The sequence below is a fragment of the Typopeltis vanoorti genome, chromosome 25, assembly GCF_054136105.1.
Source record: "Typopeltis vanoorti isolate ZY-2024b chromosome 25, IOZ_Tvanoo_1.0, whole genome shotgun sequence".
Classification (NCBI taxonomy): Eukaryota; Metazoa; Arthropoda; class Arachnida; order Uropygi; family Thelyphonidae; genus Typopeltis; species Typopeltis vanoorti.
The window spans coordinates 69,679,204-69,699,692 of NC_143573.1; the positions used below are offsets into that span (position 1 = coordinate 69,679,204).

At 36.1% G+C, this 20,489-nt stretch overlaps 1 protein-coding gene across 1 annotated transcript in view; it reads right to left on the bottom strand.

Annotated features, from left to right (window-relative positions):
- Window positions 1-1,292: 1,292 nt before the first annotated feature.
- The window catches only part of LOC150092824 (tetraspanin-4-like), a 108,199-nt gene continuing 89,002 nt past the window's right edge, over window positions 1,293-20,489 (bottom strand). Inside the window, exons 5-7 of the mRNA XM_090414292.1 lie at window positions 11,050-11,202; window positions 3,895-4,019; window positions 1,293-1,404 (exon numbers count right to left, since the gene is read on the bottom strand). Of these exons, the coding sequence (XP_090270418.1) occupies window positions 1,293-1,404; window positions 3,895-4,019; window positions 11,050-11,202 (390 nt within the window). The remainder of the gene's footprint in view (window positions 1,405-3,894; window positions 4,020-11,049; window positions 11,203-20,489) is intronic.

Below are 20,489 nucleotides of genomic sequence, written 5' to 3' on the forward strand. Positions count from 1 at the left end.
TGGTAAGAAAAGCAAAAGCGGATTATGAAAGAAAATTGGCCATGCAGGCTAAAGAGAATCCCAAACAGTTTTTCAATATGTTGCAAGTAAAAGGAAAAATGTTCATGGTAGAATGATCTTAAAAAATGCTGAGGGTAGGGAGGTAACCGAATCAGTCGATATAGTGGAATTACTGAGCAAGCACTTTGCAAGAGTATATCATCCAGGTGGTGACATTGCAGGAATGGAAGAACCAACAGCTTATACTGGAATTGTGATGAATGAAGTAGAGGTAACTATACATCTGTGGGATTGGATGGTATACCAGCTCGTGTTGTACGTGAAGTGGCTAAAGAATTGTCAGTGCCCTTGACCATTTTGTTTAATTTGAGCCTCGGGTCTGGGTCAGTCCCAAGGGTGGTGGAAAGAGGGGAAAATGGTTCCGCTGCATAAAGGTGGTTCCAAGGGTGCTGTTGAAAATTACCGGCCAATCAGCATAACAGGAATCATTATCAAGGTCTTGGAGAAAATAGTCAAGAGGAAAATACAAGATTGGATAGAAGAAAATGGGATACTGTATCGGGGACAGCATGGTTTTGTGAAGGGTAGGTCATGCCTCAGTAACTTGCTCACGTATTATAACACAGTGACGGCTGAACTGGATAAGGGTAATGGGTTTACAGTGATTCTACTGGACCTTGCTAAGGCCTTTGACAGGATACCACATGGAATTCTAATCAGTAAATTGCAGCATATGGGAATGGACATAGGGTTGGTGAGATGGATAGGAGGGTGGTTGACGGAGAGATATCAGAGAGTGGTTTACTCAGGAGTAGAGTCCACAAGACGGCCTGTGACTAGTGGTGTGCCACAAGGATCTGTTCTTGGACTACTGTTTAATTTGTTCATTAATGATATAGGAAAGGATCTGAGAGGAACAGTTCATTTGTTTGCAGATGATGCAAAGTTGGGTAGGGCAATAGTGAATCCAGATGACGTCAAAATTTTGCAGGATGATTTGGATAGATTGGAGGTCTGGGCTAAGGAGAATGGATGTCAGTTTAATGTGGCAAAATGTAAGGTTATACATTTTGGGGTGAAAAGATTAGCAGTTGATGAGGCATGAGATTTAGGAATGTTGGTGGATAAGGAGTTGAAGTTTAGGGGGCACATTGCAAAAGTGGCCAAATCAGCTCATCAAATCACTTGGTTGCTGAAGAATACGTTGATAAGCAGAGACAAGCAGGTTATTGTTCCTCTGTATCGAGCCTTGATAAGACCCCATCTCGACTACTGTGCCTAGATTTGGTCACCTAGGTTTCTTCTTGATGGGGAGGAGGTGGAGAGGATCCAGAGGCGAGTGACCAAGATGATAGCAGGTCTGGGGAATGAACCTTATGAGAACAGGTTGAGGATTTGTGGGTTGCAAAAATTGGTTGATAGGCAGAGGAGGGGAGATATGATTGAGACATTCAAATTACTGAAGGGTTTCTATAAAATTAATTCAGAAGATATTTTTGAGAACAGGGCTGGTTGTGGGAGGACTAGGGGACATCCATGGAAACTGGGCAAAAGTATGGTTAGTAAAGGTGTTAGAGCTGGGTTCTTTACTTTTAGAGTGGTGAATGAGTGGAATGCGCTCCCAGAGTCTGTGGTAGATGCTGTGACAGTGAATGAGTTTAAGGCAAGGTATGATAGATACTGTATGAATGTCGAATAGTTGTGATGAATATGATTTGGGGCCTCCCTCGATGAGTCCCTGGAGTTGCCCGTAATAATAATACTATAAACGAGAGCCAAGTCTAAAAATTCATCTACGTTGGACTAATATGTTAGTTTCATGAAATGTATACCACAGATGGTTTTGATAATGTGCATCACTTAATTGAAAAGTCAAAATATTGTTGTCAGTGTTTCCCCCCCCCCCCCCATCATTTATCTTTGTAAATATATTAACTAATCAAACCAAGCCTTCTAAATTACATATAAATGCCTAGATTTAGTCTGTATCTTAATTTTTCCTCTAAGAATAATTAGTAGATCATCATATCCTAAAAGATATGATTGGTTTACTGATTTGGTTGCAGGAGAACTATTAGATGTAAGTCTAAACATATACATTGGAAATAAATTTTCTTTAGTATTCTTTTATGTATTTGAACATTCAATCAAGAATTAATAAAACCAAGCTGACTGAACTTTTAGGTTTGATGCTCACTATTTATTGCATTGTATCAATAGTTACTTATCGATCATCTTTATGTATTAAGTGGGTGAGAGACAAAGATGGAGCTTTTGCAGAGCAATTTATAAGAATTTGTCAGTTTTAATGCTTGACAATGGTCTCAAAAGACAACTAAATGCCATATGAACAGCATGAATGATAAGATCTTCCCTCTTTTTCTTGTTTTGTATGTTGCCAATTTTTACAGAGCATTTTTAAACTACTACATAAACCATAACTGACTACATGATGCAGATAATGCTTTTAGATTTTGACTTCACAGCTATGAAACTCTTTTTTTTTTTTTTATCTCCTTCATTTGAAATTCTTCTGAGATCAAGCTCACTTATCAAAAATAACTACGCAATTTCCTTCCATTTCTGAATACACTTAAATAGATATCCCACAGGACACTTGTCCTTTTTTTTCACTTTACAGACTATTACACATTAACCAATTTATGTATTCCAGTTCTTACCAACATCCTTCACAAAAGATTTTACTCAATATTCTGATAACAGAGCTACTCATTACAATTTAAATTAAATTATACTAGACAAGAAATTATATTCTTGTTTTAATCCCTTAAGTGAGCAAACCAAGTTGGCACTTAAAAGTACCCTTATGACCATTATTTTCTACAAATATTAGAGCCACTCATGTTTACTTCCACTGAGTGTTCTCTAAAAATATGAAATTTACAAACATCAGGCCAATAATGAAGATAAAAAAAATACAAAAATATTACAGTTCCTACAGCCTCAGATGTTAATTAGTACCACAATTACATTACCACAATTAACAACCCAGTATCATCCACTAATGTGGGTCCCCTGCAGTTGTGATACTCCTTATATTCTTTATTCTGGGCAAATTGGTAGAGAGCAGCAACTAAAAGTGAAAACATAACTTTTACAGCAACAGCAACAACATGAGAAAGAACACTGGATGGAATACTTCTAAAGTTTGCTGCTAAAGCTAAACCATGCTTACTTGTTACACTTGCTGCACTATTTCATATAATGCATTCATTATGTGAAGTATAGTACATCCATTTTATATGCACAATTTAAGGATGCTGATGAAATATCAATGAATGAAACTAGTTGTCTATAGCAAACATAATTTAGGGATCCAATATATGTTTTCTTCCATGATGCATGATACCAAGTAACCAACATGCACATTTAAATTAACATAGAAAATGGCAAGTTCATAACAGATAGTGAAGGCTACAATTTATGACTATGTTTCAATTTATAAACATTTTTATACACTGTACATTATGAAATGTTAATGCTTTGTTTCATTCTATTGTTGAAGTTGGCACGTGTGCTGATATTCCCTGAATTAAATGGTTGTCCAGTAAACCAAACAACCAAAACTATAATTAGATTTTAATAGTTTTTTTTTTATGTTTATATAAATAAAACACATCTAGAGCTTAAACAGTGAAGTTTTTAAACTGATCTGCTTATCACTTTTCTTCTTGATTATGTGCCTTGGTGAAGAATCAAGGAAACATTCTGGACGGCCAGTGAATTCAACTATGACAGCTGACATGTAATCTAATTTCAATCTAAATATGCATCCAGTGATACACAATGCATCACTAATATTTTTATGAATTATAATCCTCTTGCATGTACTATGATCACTTCCTGCTTTCTCCATCTCTTTTTTTTCCTCCTATAGTGCAGATAATAACTAAAGCAGAGATAATTCCAAAAAGTTGTATACAAGCAAATGACATACAGATCACTCCAGCAATGTATAATCGCTCCATAAGCCAGTTATGAAGTTTCTGGTAGCACCCCTAAAAAAAAATCAGAATTTACTATAATAAATAAATAATCATATTCAGTACAGTCAACTCGCATTATAGCAAACTCTTAGAGACCAATGGAATAGTTTGTTATAGTTCAATGGCAAATCAAAGAGATGTACTATGAATTTCCTTTAAAATATTTTGCTATGAAATTTCTGTAGTTTATTATGATGAAATCAGTTCACTATACATGTTGTTTGCTATAATGAGAGCTGACAATCAACTGCAGAAAAAAATTTAGCATTTGTTGGTTTCATTACAGTGCATTGTTTGCTATAATGAATTTCTTTTAGTATAGCATTGTACTAGTGGGGGTTTGGATCAGGATTTTTCCTGATCTAGAAATCCCAGTGAATATTGCCTTTGCAAAGGCAATACTCTAGTTTCTGTTCCCTTCTCCATTCTTATAGTCGTGATGCCTTTTGAGAGCATGCCAAAAGTCACATTGCATGGATCTAGTTAATGCAAGGATACAGCAGTAAAGCAATTTTACAGGCTCACTGCTAGATAGTACTAAGCCAGATAATAAACAATCAGGAGGCTTCACAACCAGCTAGAAAATAATCCTACTACCATTCGCTCTGCATTTACCCTGCCAGATTATGATAGCAACTCTGCTTACCAACATACTCAAGATTCCCTCCCTTGCTGGAGGAAGTCTGAGTATACTGATAAGCAGGAAACATTGAGAGGAGGCACATATGATCAAGAGACTGGGAAACCTCTGTGTATGCAATGTCTTTCACCCCTACTGCATGTCTCTTCTCTTAATTTAATTAACTTTTTTATCCAATTAACCATGAAAAACAAAGAAATCACAAAAACAATCTTAGAAAAAAAAAAATCAAACAATATATATATATATAAATAAAAAAATCAACAAAAATCTGTCGGAAAAAAAAAATCCATAATCCATGCTAAATAAAATGTTTGTGCTCAATCACCACTTCAGTCATCCAAACCCAGCCTATATGAATAACAAAAGTTCTGTGCCTTATGCAAGCATAGCCAGCAGGATAATGTGATAACTGTCCAACTTCGTGTCAGTTGCCAACTACTTGAAATAAACTGGGCTTGACATCAGGTGCTTATTTTCTGTTTCTGGTGCCATTTTTCTGTGAAGTAAGACTTCAAAATGGAGGAAGAATATGACTCAGGTTGAACATTGTCATTTTACATGACAATGCAAGGCCATACCTATCAAGTGAAGTATCTGATCTTAAAGAAAAGTGTGGACAGTAAGTACTTTGCTTTCCTGTCCTTGTGTACTGTCCTGGCATGAACTCTCCAGACTGATTTTTAAGATGAAAGAGCCACTCTTGAAAACATTTCGCTATAATGATGAGGTTTCTGCTATCAATGATGAAGTAGCCTGACTTATCACACACATAAAAATGGTTTGTCGAGAGGAATATGACAACCAAATGCTGGACAGCAATCACAAGGCAAAAAATGGAGATTATACTGAAAGCCTGAACATGTATTGCCTTAAATAAGTGTTTATGTTAACAGCAGGTACAGTGTGCAGTACTTTTTAAACGTTCCTCATATTACTCCTAATGGAACTTCAACTACTTTCACCTCACCTATCTAAACTACACTTTACTTTACAGAAATTCTTCCATCACAAAGACAGTACTACTGTGCATTCTAGTCTTCCTTTCCATGGCCAGATTACTGCTTCCACTCTTCTGATCCAAGCACCTGCTCTGAATGAAATTACAGAAATTATTTTCACTGGAAAGAAGATCTTCACTCTCCATTTTGTCCACTTTCTAAGCTATGGCTTAACAACAGGTGTTTCAAGGTAGTTTATGAAAAAAAATCAACATAGGTAGCTTGTAACAAAGAACTTCTGCTTTGATACTCAGCCTATGCTAAAGAACACAAATTCAAACAAACCATCAGCAAATCCAAATCTGACTTAAAAGAGCTAACAGCAGGAAACTATCCTCCTGTTCAAATGACAGTCATATGTTTTGGTCCCTTGCAAAGGCCATCAGATGTAACGTTTGCTCACCTGTGTCTACATCACTTACTCATCTGGATGGCATTACTGTTACAGTGTCAAACACTGCCCCCTAGCATCAATCTTCTCCTCCAATTCCTGTATATGATGACCATGGTAAATTACCCTCTGCTATACCAGAAACAGTGCCTGTGGCCTTTCTAAAAAAGGGTATCAGAAGCTTAAATAACCTGAATACCAAAAAGTCTTTTGATCCTGATGGTATCTTCCCAACCGTATTCAAAAGTTGTGCTCCAGAACTAACACCTGTCCCATTTTGCCTTTATTATGATTATTATAACATGACAGCTCCAGGGAGTCCAAAGACTCATTGAGGGAGGGTACCTACTCTTCAACTCTCTGTCTCCACCACTCACAATCGCAAACATCCATGCCCATAGCAGGATTCAAACCCACATCCTTTTGGCTGGGGAGCATAGATGCTAACCACATTGCACACAGATGCCCTAGAAATGTCAAGTGCAACAGTACACATTTCTCCAATCTACAACAAACCTAATTACACCAACACCATCTACAGCCCACCACCAGTATTTTCATAGACAATCACAAACATCCATGCCCACAGTGGGATTCAAACCTGCAGCCTTTTTGGCTGGAGAGTGGATATGCTAACCACTCAGACAACCAGGCCAGCAAATCTATCATACTCAGTTTACACTTATCCCATTACACAGAAGCAGGCATATATCCAACCTATTCCAAAAAGGTTTGTCATCACACTGTTCACCTCGGATCCTCTCCAAAATAATGGAGAAGGTCATTAACAGTCAACTTCTCCAGTACCTTAGAGACTCTGTTAATCAATGACTATCAATATTATTATTATTATTATTATTATTATTTTGACACCTCCAGGGAGTCCAAAGACTCATCGAGGGAGAGTGTGCCGACAGCATCGAACGATTGGTCTCCTTCCAACTACTAACCGCGCTCAAACATACTTAACTGAGCCATTAGTAGCAGAGGCTCTACCAATCGACCAACCTTCGCCGGCAAGGATTCTGTCGAGTGGCAGAATCCTTCGAGTGGATTCTGCCACTCGACATCCACAGCAGATCTACTAACCTACATCACCTGCTACTGCAAAAAGGTTGGAGAAATGTGTACTGTTGCACTTGACATTTCTAGGGCATCTGTGTGCAATGTGGTTAGCATCTCTGCTCTCCAGCCAAAAGGCTGTGGGTTTGAATCCTGCTATGGGCATGGATGTTTGCAATTGTATATGAAATTACTAGTGGTGGTGGGTGGTAGATGGCATTCGTGTACATGATGATAGTTGCGGTTCGTATTAGTTGGTGAAACTGTGTGGTGGAGACAGAGTTGTAGAGTAGGCACCCTCCCTCGATGATTCTTTGGACTCCCTGGAGGTGTCATGTAATAATAATGATAATAATATATAGCTGGTCGATGTGAGCTGTTAAAAAAATATAAGTATTAGTAGTAAGGAAGGATTTTATTATTTAATTTCTTTACTAATACTGATCTAAGTTTGCATTACTGAAATTGAAAATTTTTTGTATGATTAGTGTGATATTTTGTTAGGATATTATAGTCTCTGTATTATATTCAATTATAGATCATATTCAACATGGCAGCCACTAGTTCTAATACATTGTCATCCAGTCCCCTCCCCTATTTAAAGATTACATTATTCACAGCATAGTTAAGGATTTAATAGCTGGCTATGCATATAGGCAGAAGATGAATTTCATTGCCCGATGCAAGACCACCACCCCACTTATTGGAGGCCCGAAGTGGCCTGAAAAAAAGTTCTCTGTTTGGTCTCTAGAGAAGGGTTTCCAGACTATATGAAAATAAATAAAAAATTACAAAGAAATATGTAAAATTAATAAGCATGAGGGGAAAAATGGGGAAAAAATCCTTAGCCTTCCCACAGTACAAAATGTACTATACACTTATAATAACAACCTTTTTTTTGGGGGGGGGGGGAAATCTCTCTCTCACACACACACACACACAAAATGGCATGTACACATCTGTAGTTTAAAAATGTAGCAGGTGAGGAATGGAAATATGTATGTGTGCAAGAAATGTAGGCAGCAGGAAGCACTGAGAGACATAAGTATTTCAATCTTGGGATTCAGCAGCAGAGATAGTGCTTTGGAAATGGGTATATTCCAATTTGTGGATACCAGTAACAAGATAGAGGATGAAGAAAATGTAAAAGATGCATACATGGATGCTTCAACATAAAGACTTTGGGTGTGCGATGTGTGAAAGGCACCAGTAGCTATCCATATACCCTGATGATGGCTGGGATCCAATCATCACAGGTTATTCTGTTTGAAGAACCATAGACTTGAGCCCATAATCTACCTTTGAACAATAAAGACAAAGCAATGAAGATCAATCTGCATCCTATCAAGAAGAGAACAGAGTGCAAAGGAGATTCAATGCTCTCATGCACTTTTCTCTTAGTTGATGCATGTGTGCAAGGAATGTAAGTTTTCTGTCAAAGATGAGTCCCAAAAAATTGGCTTCTGTTGCTATTGGAATAATAGTTTAACCCATTCTTAATTAGGATCTCAGTGAAGAGTGCATTTTCAACAGAAACAGATGTGGACACAGACACTTTTTTCCTGCTGAAAACCTGAACCCATTACTAATAGCCCATAGAGAGACATGATCAATTGCTTGCTGAAGCTGTATTTCAATTACCATCATATTATAAGAGTGACAGTAAATTGTGAAGTCACTGACATATAGAGCATTGCTTACAATGGGAGGGAGCTGTTCAGTGATAAAAGTGCCAATGGCACACCTAGAAGCCCCCCCCCCCAAAGAAAATGTAAAAAACACTACAAAATTTTCCAAAAATCTTTTCCTAATTAATAAAATTTATTATTTTTTTTATTTATGTTGTGTTGGGTCTTCTATTTCTATACTACTTATGAATTAGCGATCATTGCAGATGCCCAGTCATAGGTCGTATGCAATGTGTAGTGTATATTCTCAAATTGTCTACTCAACTCCCCCACCCCCCTCCAAGATTAAACCCTGAGTGCTATATTTAAGATAAAGCCTTGGAGAACATCCTGTTCTTGATGTTATGGCTGAGACAGTGTACTTCCTGCAATGACTTAGAAAGCTTGCCTGGGCAGAAAGTGTTTAATAAATACAGGAAGGTTTCCTCTGAGACCTATGTCACAGAGGTCTTTTAATATGCCATATCTCCAGGCTGTGTCATAAGCTATTTCCATGTCAAAGAACACTGAAACCAGATATTCTTGCTTCAGGAATGTGTCTCTTATACAAGTTTCTAAACAGAACAAAAGGTCTCAAGTTGAACAATATCTTCAAACACCACATTGTGTATTGGAAAGAAGATAGCTGCTTTCTAAATACCAAAGAAGCCTGGCATTAACTCTTTTTGCTAAAATCTTACAAAGGAGGCTGGTCAGAGTAAAAGGTAGATAATTATTTGCTTGTGTTGGATTCCTTTCCTGGTTTTGAGAAAACAATGACAACTGACTTATATCAAGAATCCAGAAACTCTTCCTGTGTAAGTATTCAGATGTATATTAAATTAAGAGGAGATCCATAGAAGACATTTGAAGATGTTTTATCATTTCATAATCAATGTCATCAGGACCTACCACACTAGGGTGAAACAGTAAAAGAGCTCTTTTTAGATCTTCCTTAACAAATTGTTGATTGTATAACTCAAACAAATTGGTAGAAACAATTTGCTGCTGTTTTTCTTTCAACATTAAAATTTCAGGAGGATATGAAGTTGTTGCTGAAATTCTAGCAAAATTTTCTTCTAAAGTGTCTGCAATAGCTTTGGGATCAAAATGGACAACACATCCATTTTGGTAAGTAAACAAATAGTGGGTTCTGTATCTACCTTTCATTTTCCTGATTTTATCCAGGTCATAAACTTTCTTGGCTCTGGATTTTCTGATTCTTCATGTTTTTGTGTTTCTATCAGCTTCTTCTCTATCTCCATAAAGTCTTCATTGGTTAATTCTTGTGAAGGGATGCTCGCAAGTTAATGACATCATTTTCATTATGTCCAGTTGCAGTGTATTACCACTATCCACCACAGCTTTTCTGGCTTCAGCGATGTCTTCGGGGAAGCCACAAAAATCATCACATAATTGAGGGCGCAGTTTGTTCCACACCACTTTAATTGTTGATTGCTTCATTTCCTCCGAAGAATCAGCAATGTTTTTGATGGCATTATGGATGTTATAATTCTTCCAGAACTCTCTCAAAGACATCATCTTCCATAGCCCTGAATGCTTGCAAGAATGTATGCCATAAGAAATAAGCCTTTAAGGCGGAAAGGACTCCCTGGTCCATTGGTTGTAGTAACAATATATTAGGTGGTAAAAATACGACCTTTACATTAGGGTGAAGTTCATCTAAAGATGTTGGATGTCCAGAAGCACTGTCCAACATAAGCAGAATTTTAAAGGGACTTTTCTTTTCCGAACAATAACATTCCACAGCAGGAATAAATCAGTTCAAGAACCAATCTTCAAACATGGCAAGTGTGACCCTGGTCCTTAAATTTGACATCCAAATAATGGGAAGAGCTGCTTTAATAAAATGGCGAAGTGTGGGTTTGTTTACATGCATGAAAGAAATTAGTTCCCAAATTATTAATTTAACTATTAATTATCCTTATGGGGAGCCTTAGGAGCCCATTCGTAAGAATGGAACACCATAAGTTGGGTCATCGTTAACTCGGGAGACAGCCTATGATAGGACTGTGAGGAACAGTCCCCAGGGTTAGTTAAGAAGAAATAAATTCCGTTTGAAGAAAAAAAAACACATCTTACACAAGGCCTCTTCACAAATGCTTTAATACTTTAGTGATTTATTAAACAGATTAAAGTTTACAAATTTCATGTTCCTTCCCACCTCCATCTAGTTATGTTATTGGATACTATAAAATGAGCAACCTTGTGTGCTATGAAATACATAAAAAAAATAATAATAAATAAAGTCGAAACTTACTGCAATCTTCCAAAGTCCATGATTATCAATTTTTCCACAATTTGTAAAATTCCTATATTCTGGCAAACAGCACGAACTAGGAACCCAATCTTTTCCTGGCCAAGCTGCTATACTGAACCAGTCTTTGTTAGATTTAACTCCACAACACTCAAACTAGATAAAAATGGGGGGGGGGGATAAAACAATATACATACAGTTACTTTTTTAAATTCAAACAATTTTAATACATTTCAAAATAGTAATACAAGTTAAATTATACAGAAAATGGTGGAAACAACTTGTCTTGCTATCTTAGTTATGCCATTGACAGGAATATTACATAACCATATTTTAATAACTTTTTAATTTTAGAATATGAGAATTGAACGAGAAGAAGGGCTATGATGGCAAACTATTTGGTGCACAGGCTGCAAAATGGATTTGTATAAGAGGAATGGCGTGTATTTGGAGAAATTATTAAATTATGAGATCAAACAAAGAGAACCAAGAAAAACTAAATTATGACGGAGGAATGGCGAGAATACATAAGAGTAACCACTGTATTAATGATAGGTTAATGAGGAATGTGCATTATCATGGAAATGATTAAGAGAAAAGAAAGATTGTATGTTCATTCAGTTTGGACTTACCAAATATTTGCAAGGATCTGCAGAGTAAGGCATTAGAAAAGAATAGAGATTTGCAATTGTCCAACTGGATCACATAGATTACAGAAGTGAATATACTAAAAAAAGCATGCAGAAAACTTAAGTCTGTACACAAAAGCCCAGAGTCTAAGAAACAAGAGATAGAATATGTTTCCTTCGGAAATATGTTCGGCTTTACATTACGGACATTAGTGAGACCAACTATCACAGATATACTAACTGGTATCAAGTGTAAAAAAAGGTACAGCATCTTTAGGAAAGACAGGCAGTACAGGAGACCGTGCTGTTAATGACATTGGGTGAAGAGTTCAGTTAGGGCAGAAAGCTACGACTACAATATTAGTAACAATGTTCTATGTGGCAGTGAATTTAAAGCCATCTAGTGTAAGGTAGAGTCTAATAAGATCAAATACATAGTGGATAGACTACTAGTGATAGCAAAATGCCTTACCAAATAAACATGATGGATGTAAAAAAAAAAAAACAAGTGATCATCATGGGTGACTAATTATCCAAACATTAATTGGGTAGTGGTGAAATCTCACAAGAAGAATGAAATAATTTATTGAGCTGTTGCGAGACAACTTTCTCAAGAAACATGCAACAGAAGAAGCTCAAGTCAAAGAGCATTTGATCTGATTAGAGTGTCAAAGGAGTTTAAAAGACATGACTGTTCAGCCTCCAGCTGGTGACAGTGATCATCCTGTACTAATTTGATTGATTACAAACATTGAACACTTATTGATTTTAAATGTAAACTATTCTGAATGCTTATTATCTCAAGTTCTACTTCAGCTTGGTTTATATCAAACAGCCCACTAATTTTATTGAAATTTCTGTGATGTTCAAGTTTTCTTGAAATGGATTAGTGATAAAAGACACAATCATTTCAGTTTTATTAAAATCTTTAAATCTTGAATTTATTTCTTCCTCAACTAATTCCATTTCACGAATAAATTCTTTTAAATCATAGCGAAGCATTTCTTGATTTTGTTCGAAAAATTTTAATAAACATGGGACATGTCTAAATTCGCGGTCATTTATATTTTTCTTTAATAAAAGTAAGTATTGTTGGAAAGTTTTTATTGAACTTAACATTCAATTCAATTTTTATCTCTACCTTGTAACTCTAAATTTAAATTGCTTAATTTCGTACAGAAATATACTAAAAATGATAAGTGTAACGACCATCTTTTATCACTCAATTGTAGATAAATATCTCCTTTTTCATCAAGAAAAATTTTTATATCGTTAATTAATACAAGAAATCTTTCTAAAAATTGACTTCTGCTGAGCCAGCGAACATTATATATTGCCGGCAAAGGTTGGTCGATTGGTAGAGCCTCTGCTACTAATGGCTCAGTTAAGTAAGTTTGAGCGCGGTTAGTAGTTGGAAGGGGGCCAATCGTTCGATGCTGTCGGCACACTCTCCCTCGATGAGTCTTTGGACTCCCTGGAGGTGTCAAAATAATAATAATAATAATAATTATTGTACAATAGAAATTCCCTATCATCATCTGCCTGTAATTTAAATAACCGCTGTTGCAGGGCTTTTCCTTGAACAGAATTTACAATTTTAAATGTAATATCCAAAACATCTTTTGTGTTTAATCTTTTACTACATAGTACTTCTTGGTGAATAATATAGTGGTATGTTAAAAAATCTGGATATTTGTCATCGTTTTTACATAATGAAATGAAGCCTGATTTATTACCTATCATTGCAGGAGCACATCAGTAGTAATAGACACAAGTTTAAAAAGGGGAAGTTTGTGTTGTTTCACAAATTCATCAAATACCAAAAAAATGTCTTCTCCCCTAGTCTTTCCCAATAATGGTATAATTTTCAAAAGTTCTTCTTTACTTGAATAATCTTGAAATACCATGCGAACAAATACCATTAACTGAGCAATATCAGTGAAGTCATTTGATTCATCAAATTGTAATGAAATCGCAACAAACTGGTGAATGTCTGACATTAACCTGGCCTGGAAACTTTTCTCCGGCAATTGGAACTCTTCCTTTTGGCAATTTGAAACCTTGTCTGCGGCCTAGAAGTAGTCTCTCTCTCTAGCGACATCTCAAACTAAGAAGCTCCTTTCTGGAAGTGGGAAATTCCTCTGAGACCTCGCATGAAGTCTGGCAACCCCCCCAAAGAATCGGTATGAGTCTTTCATCTTAAGTTTCAAGTTCAGCATGCCTTTTGTTCTCCTCCGTTTTCTTTTGATTGTAAGTTGCCGGCCATCGGAAAGTTGTTTGAACTCTTTCTGACTGACTTCGGAGATGTTTACACTTAGAGCCGGCAAGCCTTTCTCATACATACGGGTTTCGATAACAATCTTTCTAATGCCGCCATGTACAGCTTCAGCGACAAAAACATTGCCTTTGTTTTTAACACTCTAACAAATTCTTATTAAAGCAGTATATACAGTTGGCTTCAAAAGAGTTATTTACAAAAACATCTAATATAAACTATACCGAGACAAAGTTTATTTTTTTACAGTATTCACATGGGACTTAACCTAAGTAAAAAATCGATGTAATGTGCTTTGGAATATTTAATATTTAAGCTACAATCGACTTTGCTTATAATCGTATTCACTCGGCTTGCTGTTTGACTTCTACTGATCCAAATTAATTCATTTACCCAGACTTATAAGAAAATTACTGATTTGACATTTTAACGAAAAATAAATAAGCAATAGCAATAAACTTAAAGCGAAATAAAAATAATACAAAATAATCATAAATAAAATATTATGTTTTCAGTTTTAATTACATTTGTAAGTAAGGAGGAATACACAAGAGATCGACCAAAAATTGCTCCGTGATCGACAGGTTGAACACCCCTGTTATATGTTTTTTAAGCACCTGAAGAAGAATGTTTAGACGAAACTAGTTGTGCGATTAAAACCTTATATGTTAATCTCGGTCTTTAGTCATTTAATACTTTTAACACATGTGCTCGCACGCACGCGCGCACACACACTAAGGAGTAGTAATGATAAAGGTAACCTTGTCAGATGCTACAATTTATTGATTTCCAATTTAATATTTCAGTACTCAATTTGACAGCTATGAAGTTATATCTATAAAGATGGTAGATTGTTACTGTTAATTGGATTGGATTTTCATTGTCAGTAAGCGTTCCTAAAAGTTGATTTATGTTCACACAATCAAAGGCTTTTCTATAGACTATATATGCTACATGTGTTGGTTTATTGAATTCCTTGTACTTTTTGATTAGTACTTTCTAAGAAAAGTAACCATATGTGCAGAATCTGTCCTTGCAAAATCAATAACTCTCTGAGTTGTTTTTATAATTTTTGCATATATTTTTGTAATCATGATTGAGAACTCTTACTCCTCAATCATTATTATTATTATTTGTTAATAAACTGGAATAACTATGGTTTTCTGTATTCTGGTGGGTCTTTTCCATTCCACATTCTATTCAAGAAATCTGTAAGTTTTGGTTTAAGTGTTTCATCAGCATATATGAACAGTGTAATATTAGCATTATCTTCTCCAGTTGATTCATGTACAGAAATGTTTTACCATATTATTTCTAATTCCTTCCTAGTATGTGATCATAAATCCAGAAATTCTGTAGCCATGTAGTTTTATCACACTGATTCTTAAATTCTCTCATACACTGCTGATTCTTACATTCTCTTTTGTTCTGTGATTCAAATTATTTAAGATTTTATAGCATATAAAATGTTAGCAATACAACATTCATTCAATCGGAATGAATTTTGCTAATTCTCTCTAAATTAAATAAGAAATTATTCCAGCTTTCTCTGGCTTTTCCTCACTTCTCCTATTAACTATAGTTTCTTTCTGATATATATTCAATCTTATCTTCAACCAACCTGGTTAATTAATACTTTCTGAAAGCATTAATTTTATCTTCTATAATCATAGAAATATCCTCATACCACTGTAAGACTTATTCTTCAACTAATTCAAATTTTTTAAATCTCTCTTAAAAACCAGTATAAAGTGCCTTTTTCAGCAGAGAGGATTGCTTCAAAGTTAATCTTAAAAGAATGACTTTGAAACAATCCTCTTCTTTAGTTTCTGCTTTCCGTATTCTCAACCACTGTGAAAGAAATCACACTGGAAGATTAATAAGCAGTCATGAAATGTGAGAAGTTTGTAGAGAACAGAGCACTTCAAGTACTGACTCAAGAGTTAAACATATATGAAACTGATATAGTAGCAATACAAGAGACAAGATGGATAGAGGAAGGTGATTTGAAGAAAGATAACCTTTTACTATTTTGTGGTGGAAACAGCTTAGATAAACATGATCTTGGAACTGGTTTCATTATTAGGGATAAAAGTTATGGTCACCCGTGATTGAATTTACTCATGATAAGAGATGAATTATGCATTCTCGGGGTGAAGAATCTCAGCAGAAATAAGACTAATGGCTTGAAGAGAACATGCATATTTTTTTATGTTGAGCCTATGCACAAGAGGTTGGTTGATCAACCTATAGTACCGTATATGGCTAGTGAATTGGGGAAGGAGAAACTTGTTTACATTTGATTTAAAAGCCTGATTGTATTCCTTGGGAAATAGATCAGGGGAAAGACTGTTCCAAAGTACAGCAGTAGCAGGGATGGAGGAGGAAATAAAATTTGTTCTGTGGGTTTCGAGGTGTACTGTGAAAGTACGTTGGGCGGCAGCAGTATGTGTTCCAAAGGGCTTAGTATTGAGTGAGGGAATTATTGATGCTCTTTTAGATGAACATTTGCCATAGAAATATTTATAGAATACACAAATTGCAGAGATCAAACATCTGTGTGAAAGTGGGGGGAAATGAGTTGTAAGAGATGGGTCATTTATCAATCTAACTGCTCTCCTCTGTGTTGAGTCAAGCATTGTAAGGGAGCTTTTAGGAGCTCCATTCCAAATGTGAGAGTAGTATTTGATAGCTGGGCAGATGTGATTTCTATAATGTTAACACACACACACGCACACACAGCAGGAAATGAGAGAGTGGATCAGTTGGCTAACAAAGCAGCTAGAAACAAGTTACCAGAAATTCTCGAAATCTGCTATAAAAACACTTGCAAAAAATAAAAGTCTAGACATGTGGGAAGAAGAATGGAAAACATCAAAAAACGGATCAACAACAAAAGAATTCTTTCCTAGCATCAGAAGCAGACTCCAGCTGAAAAAACACGCCATTTCTCCAGGTTTAACCACACTACTAACGGGACATCGAAAACTAAGACACTACTTACACAGATTCCATATCCTGGAATCACCATCATGCATTTGCAATCCACACCTTCAACAGACTGTTGACGTATAATCTTGTCCCATTAAAATTGAAATTGTAGTATAATCTTGTCCCATTAAGCTGTCTTAAACTTAATAAGTCGCCAAAGAAGTTAAGAGTACGAGTGCAAAGGTCGAGTTACATATGCACGTATCGGCCGTAATGCCGCCAGCTACAACGACATACTTTACGACCGTCAGCTATTGAACTCAACTTCCGGAGACAGGTGGCCGGTGTCAAGACAGAGACTTATCAAAAAGTATTACATAGAATTAATTAAATTTGCTAATAAAATCAACTTCCAGTCCTTGTGATCTAACATAAATACTGATATTATGTGAATTATAGTGTATAGTGTTAATATATGTATATATAAAAATATAAATGTAAATATGAAAATTGATACAAAATATAAACAGAAATGTTAATCAGTGCTTGTAAGCTACATATAATATAAGCATTGTAATGCAATGGAGCATGTAGGAATAAATTACCTCCTAGTAGGGCTACTATTGGGAGGAAAACGCAAAACACACACACACACACAGAGCTTAGAGGCGAAGTAATGTCTTCAGCAAAAGAGAAATCCTATTTTTTTTGGAAGCTGAGGATGCAATGGTTGTGATGTGTTTATGCCAGGAGAGGCCATCAGTCAAGATAATTCCAAGAGAAATCTCATTTTGTCTGGAAATTTGAGTGTTATCAAAAATAATACTGGGGGAAAATGGTTCTGTTTTGTGAGAAATAACAGAGAACTGGGTTTTACTAGCATTGAAATTGATGAGGTTATCTGAGCCCCATTGGAGGATGGCTTGAGGATCAGAATTGAGGGCAGTGGTGGTGGTTGATGTTCTGAGGGTGATTGATGTTCTGTAGGTTGGTTGAAGTGAGTTGTGTAGAGTAAAGTTTGTCAAATGAAAGGGAGGAGTGCAATGTGCTGTCATCTGCAAAACTGTGTATTGAGTTGGAGGTCAACTGAAGTAGGTTATTGATATACAGAAGGAAGAAGGTTGGTGAGAGAACACAACCTTGTGGAACTCCAGCATTAGTTGGATGGTGAGAGGATAAGGAACTGTCTACCATCACACATAGCATGCATCCAGACAGATTGCTGTCAATCCAATTGCAGAAGTGCTGAGACAGTCGAAATGATAGGAGTTTACTTAGTAAGCCTTTGTGCCATGCCCAGTCAAAAGCTTTAGCGATATAAAGTGCAACCACTTAAGATTTGCCAAATTTCTCCATGGCATTGATTGATAGTAACCTGAAATTTAGGGGACATATTGCAAAGGTGTGAAGGTAACACAGAGGATTGCTGCAATTATGAGAAGGACACTGACCTGCAGAGATAAAAGGGTTACTATTCCGTTGTATAAGTCTGATCAGACCACACTTAGACTATTGTTTTCAGATTTGGTCCCCAGGATTTTGTCAGATCCTGAATGGACGATTTTTTGAGAAATTATTCACTCAGAATATGTTACAAATTAATCCTAATATGTAATAGGATTAATGAATTTTAATAAGGAAATTGCAGTATAATCTTGTCCCATTAAGCTGTCTTAAACTTAATAAGTCGCCAAAGAAGTTAAGAGTACGAGTGCAAAGGTCGAGTTACATATGCACGTATCGGCTGTAATGCTGCCAGCTACAACATACAAGGAATATGATGTAAGCGGGATTCCTGGAATACAGCACCTAACGGCAGCTAGGACTTGGAGGATCACCTTAGGGGCATGATGACGAAGGGTCATATGGGAAAGAAGGGACGAAATATAAATGAATGCACGCAATAATGCAAGACTTTTTTCTAGTTGTTTCCAACTTCACTTCGAGGATTCCTGACTAGCGGACGGAGTAGGGACGAGCAAGAGGGATATCCCATTCAAGTAGGAGCAGAGAATGTGCTGTATCGAGGCAGTGAGAAGTTCGAGTCCGGAAAGAATGTAAAACGGATGGCGTAGTCGTAAGCCCATTGCGGAAGCAACCGACTGAAGGAGGACCCGAACAACACGTGGGCATTAACTTCGGAAGAAAAAGATTGGGTAACGTAAAGACCTTTACTGTATGTTTGAATGAGACAGAATTTAGTGTTAGATCATATTAAGTGGACAATTTAAAGTGGACTATGATAAGGATTTGTAATTTGAGATAGAGTGATTCTGATAAACAAAGGAATGTCAAGAGTGAAACTTTAGTTGCATGTGACTGAGATTATATGTGAATTTGAAATTTTGTAGATGAATTTTATCAGAATAGTAACGGGTTGTGAGATGTATTTTAATGTAGCATGAAATAAGAGTTTGGTTTTTTGAGTAACATAATTAGCTAGATTTAATGTTTTATAGTTTGTGTGGGATTACCAAGTTAATCTATGAGTGTTCTGTTAAATTAGTATTGAGTAATTAACTTAGCAAGAGATTTTGAAAAGCTTAGTATCATGTTCCAATTATAGCTGTAAAGTGTAACTTGTTCCAATAAACATGTTTTGTTGTATGTGCCTGATTCATGCTTGATTCGAGAATTCAAATTACCACTTACAAAAATTTAGAACCATAGCGGGAGGGAATTTAATGAGAGTGTTAGAGTAAAATAGATTATTGGCCACAACTGAAATTAGAACCAGTATCTATTTAGTGCATATTAGAATGAATGCCAATTAACCTAGGAATATTCCCTGAATTTTGAATAAGCTCATATTATAGGACTCTGGCTGGCGCAGCGATAAAAAATAAATTTGCCAGTGTCCAAAAAGGAAGCATTCTTAGGTGGAGTTAAGTAAGGCATTCTTAGGGAAGTATATTAGTATATTATATATAACGAAAGTATAAAGAAAGTAAAAGAAGATATAACAATAGCTCAGTGAGTAGGATTTTAGATGAGTAAGGTTTGAGTAAGTAAAAAAATAAATAAGTACTAGTGAATAGGTTAGAAATAAAAACAAAATGAGTATAAAGATAAAATAAATAATACAGAAAACAACATATTAACAATTTGAAGGGGATAAATTAACTGTGGAAAGGGTACAAAGACGGATGACAAAGATGGTTTCAGGACTGTACAATTTTGGTTATGAGGATCGGCTGAGGGAATGTGGACTGCAGAGTTTGGTGGATAGAAGAAGGAGAGGTGATATGATTGAGACTTTTAAACTGTTGAGAGGTGGTTACAGGGTTGACACTGGGGAGTTCTTTCGCTTGGTTGAACAGTGGGAAGGAGTGATGACAAGAGGCCATCCCCGGAAGTTACGAAAGGAAACTGTGAGCAAGAGGGTGAGGAGTGGTTTCTTTGCATGGAGGGTGGTTGAACAGTGGAATGCATTGCCTGATGGAGTGGTGAGAGCGAGAACGGTCAATGAGTTTAAGGAGTGGTATGATAGACTGTGTTTCTTAGGGGGGGTGCCTTCCCTCGATGAGTCTTGACAGACTTTATGTTCTTAGGAAGGACCTCCCACGATGAGTCTTTTGACTCCATGGAGGCCTGAATAATAATAATAA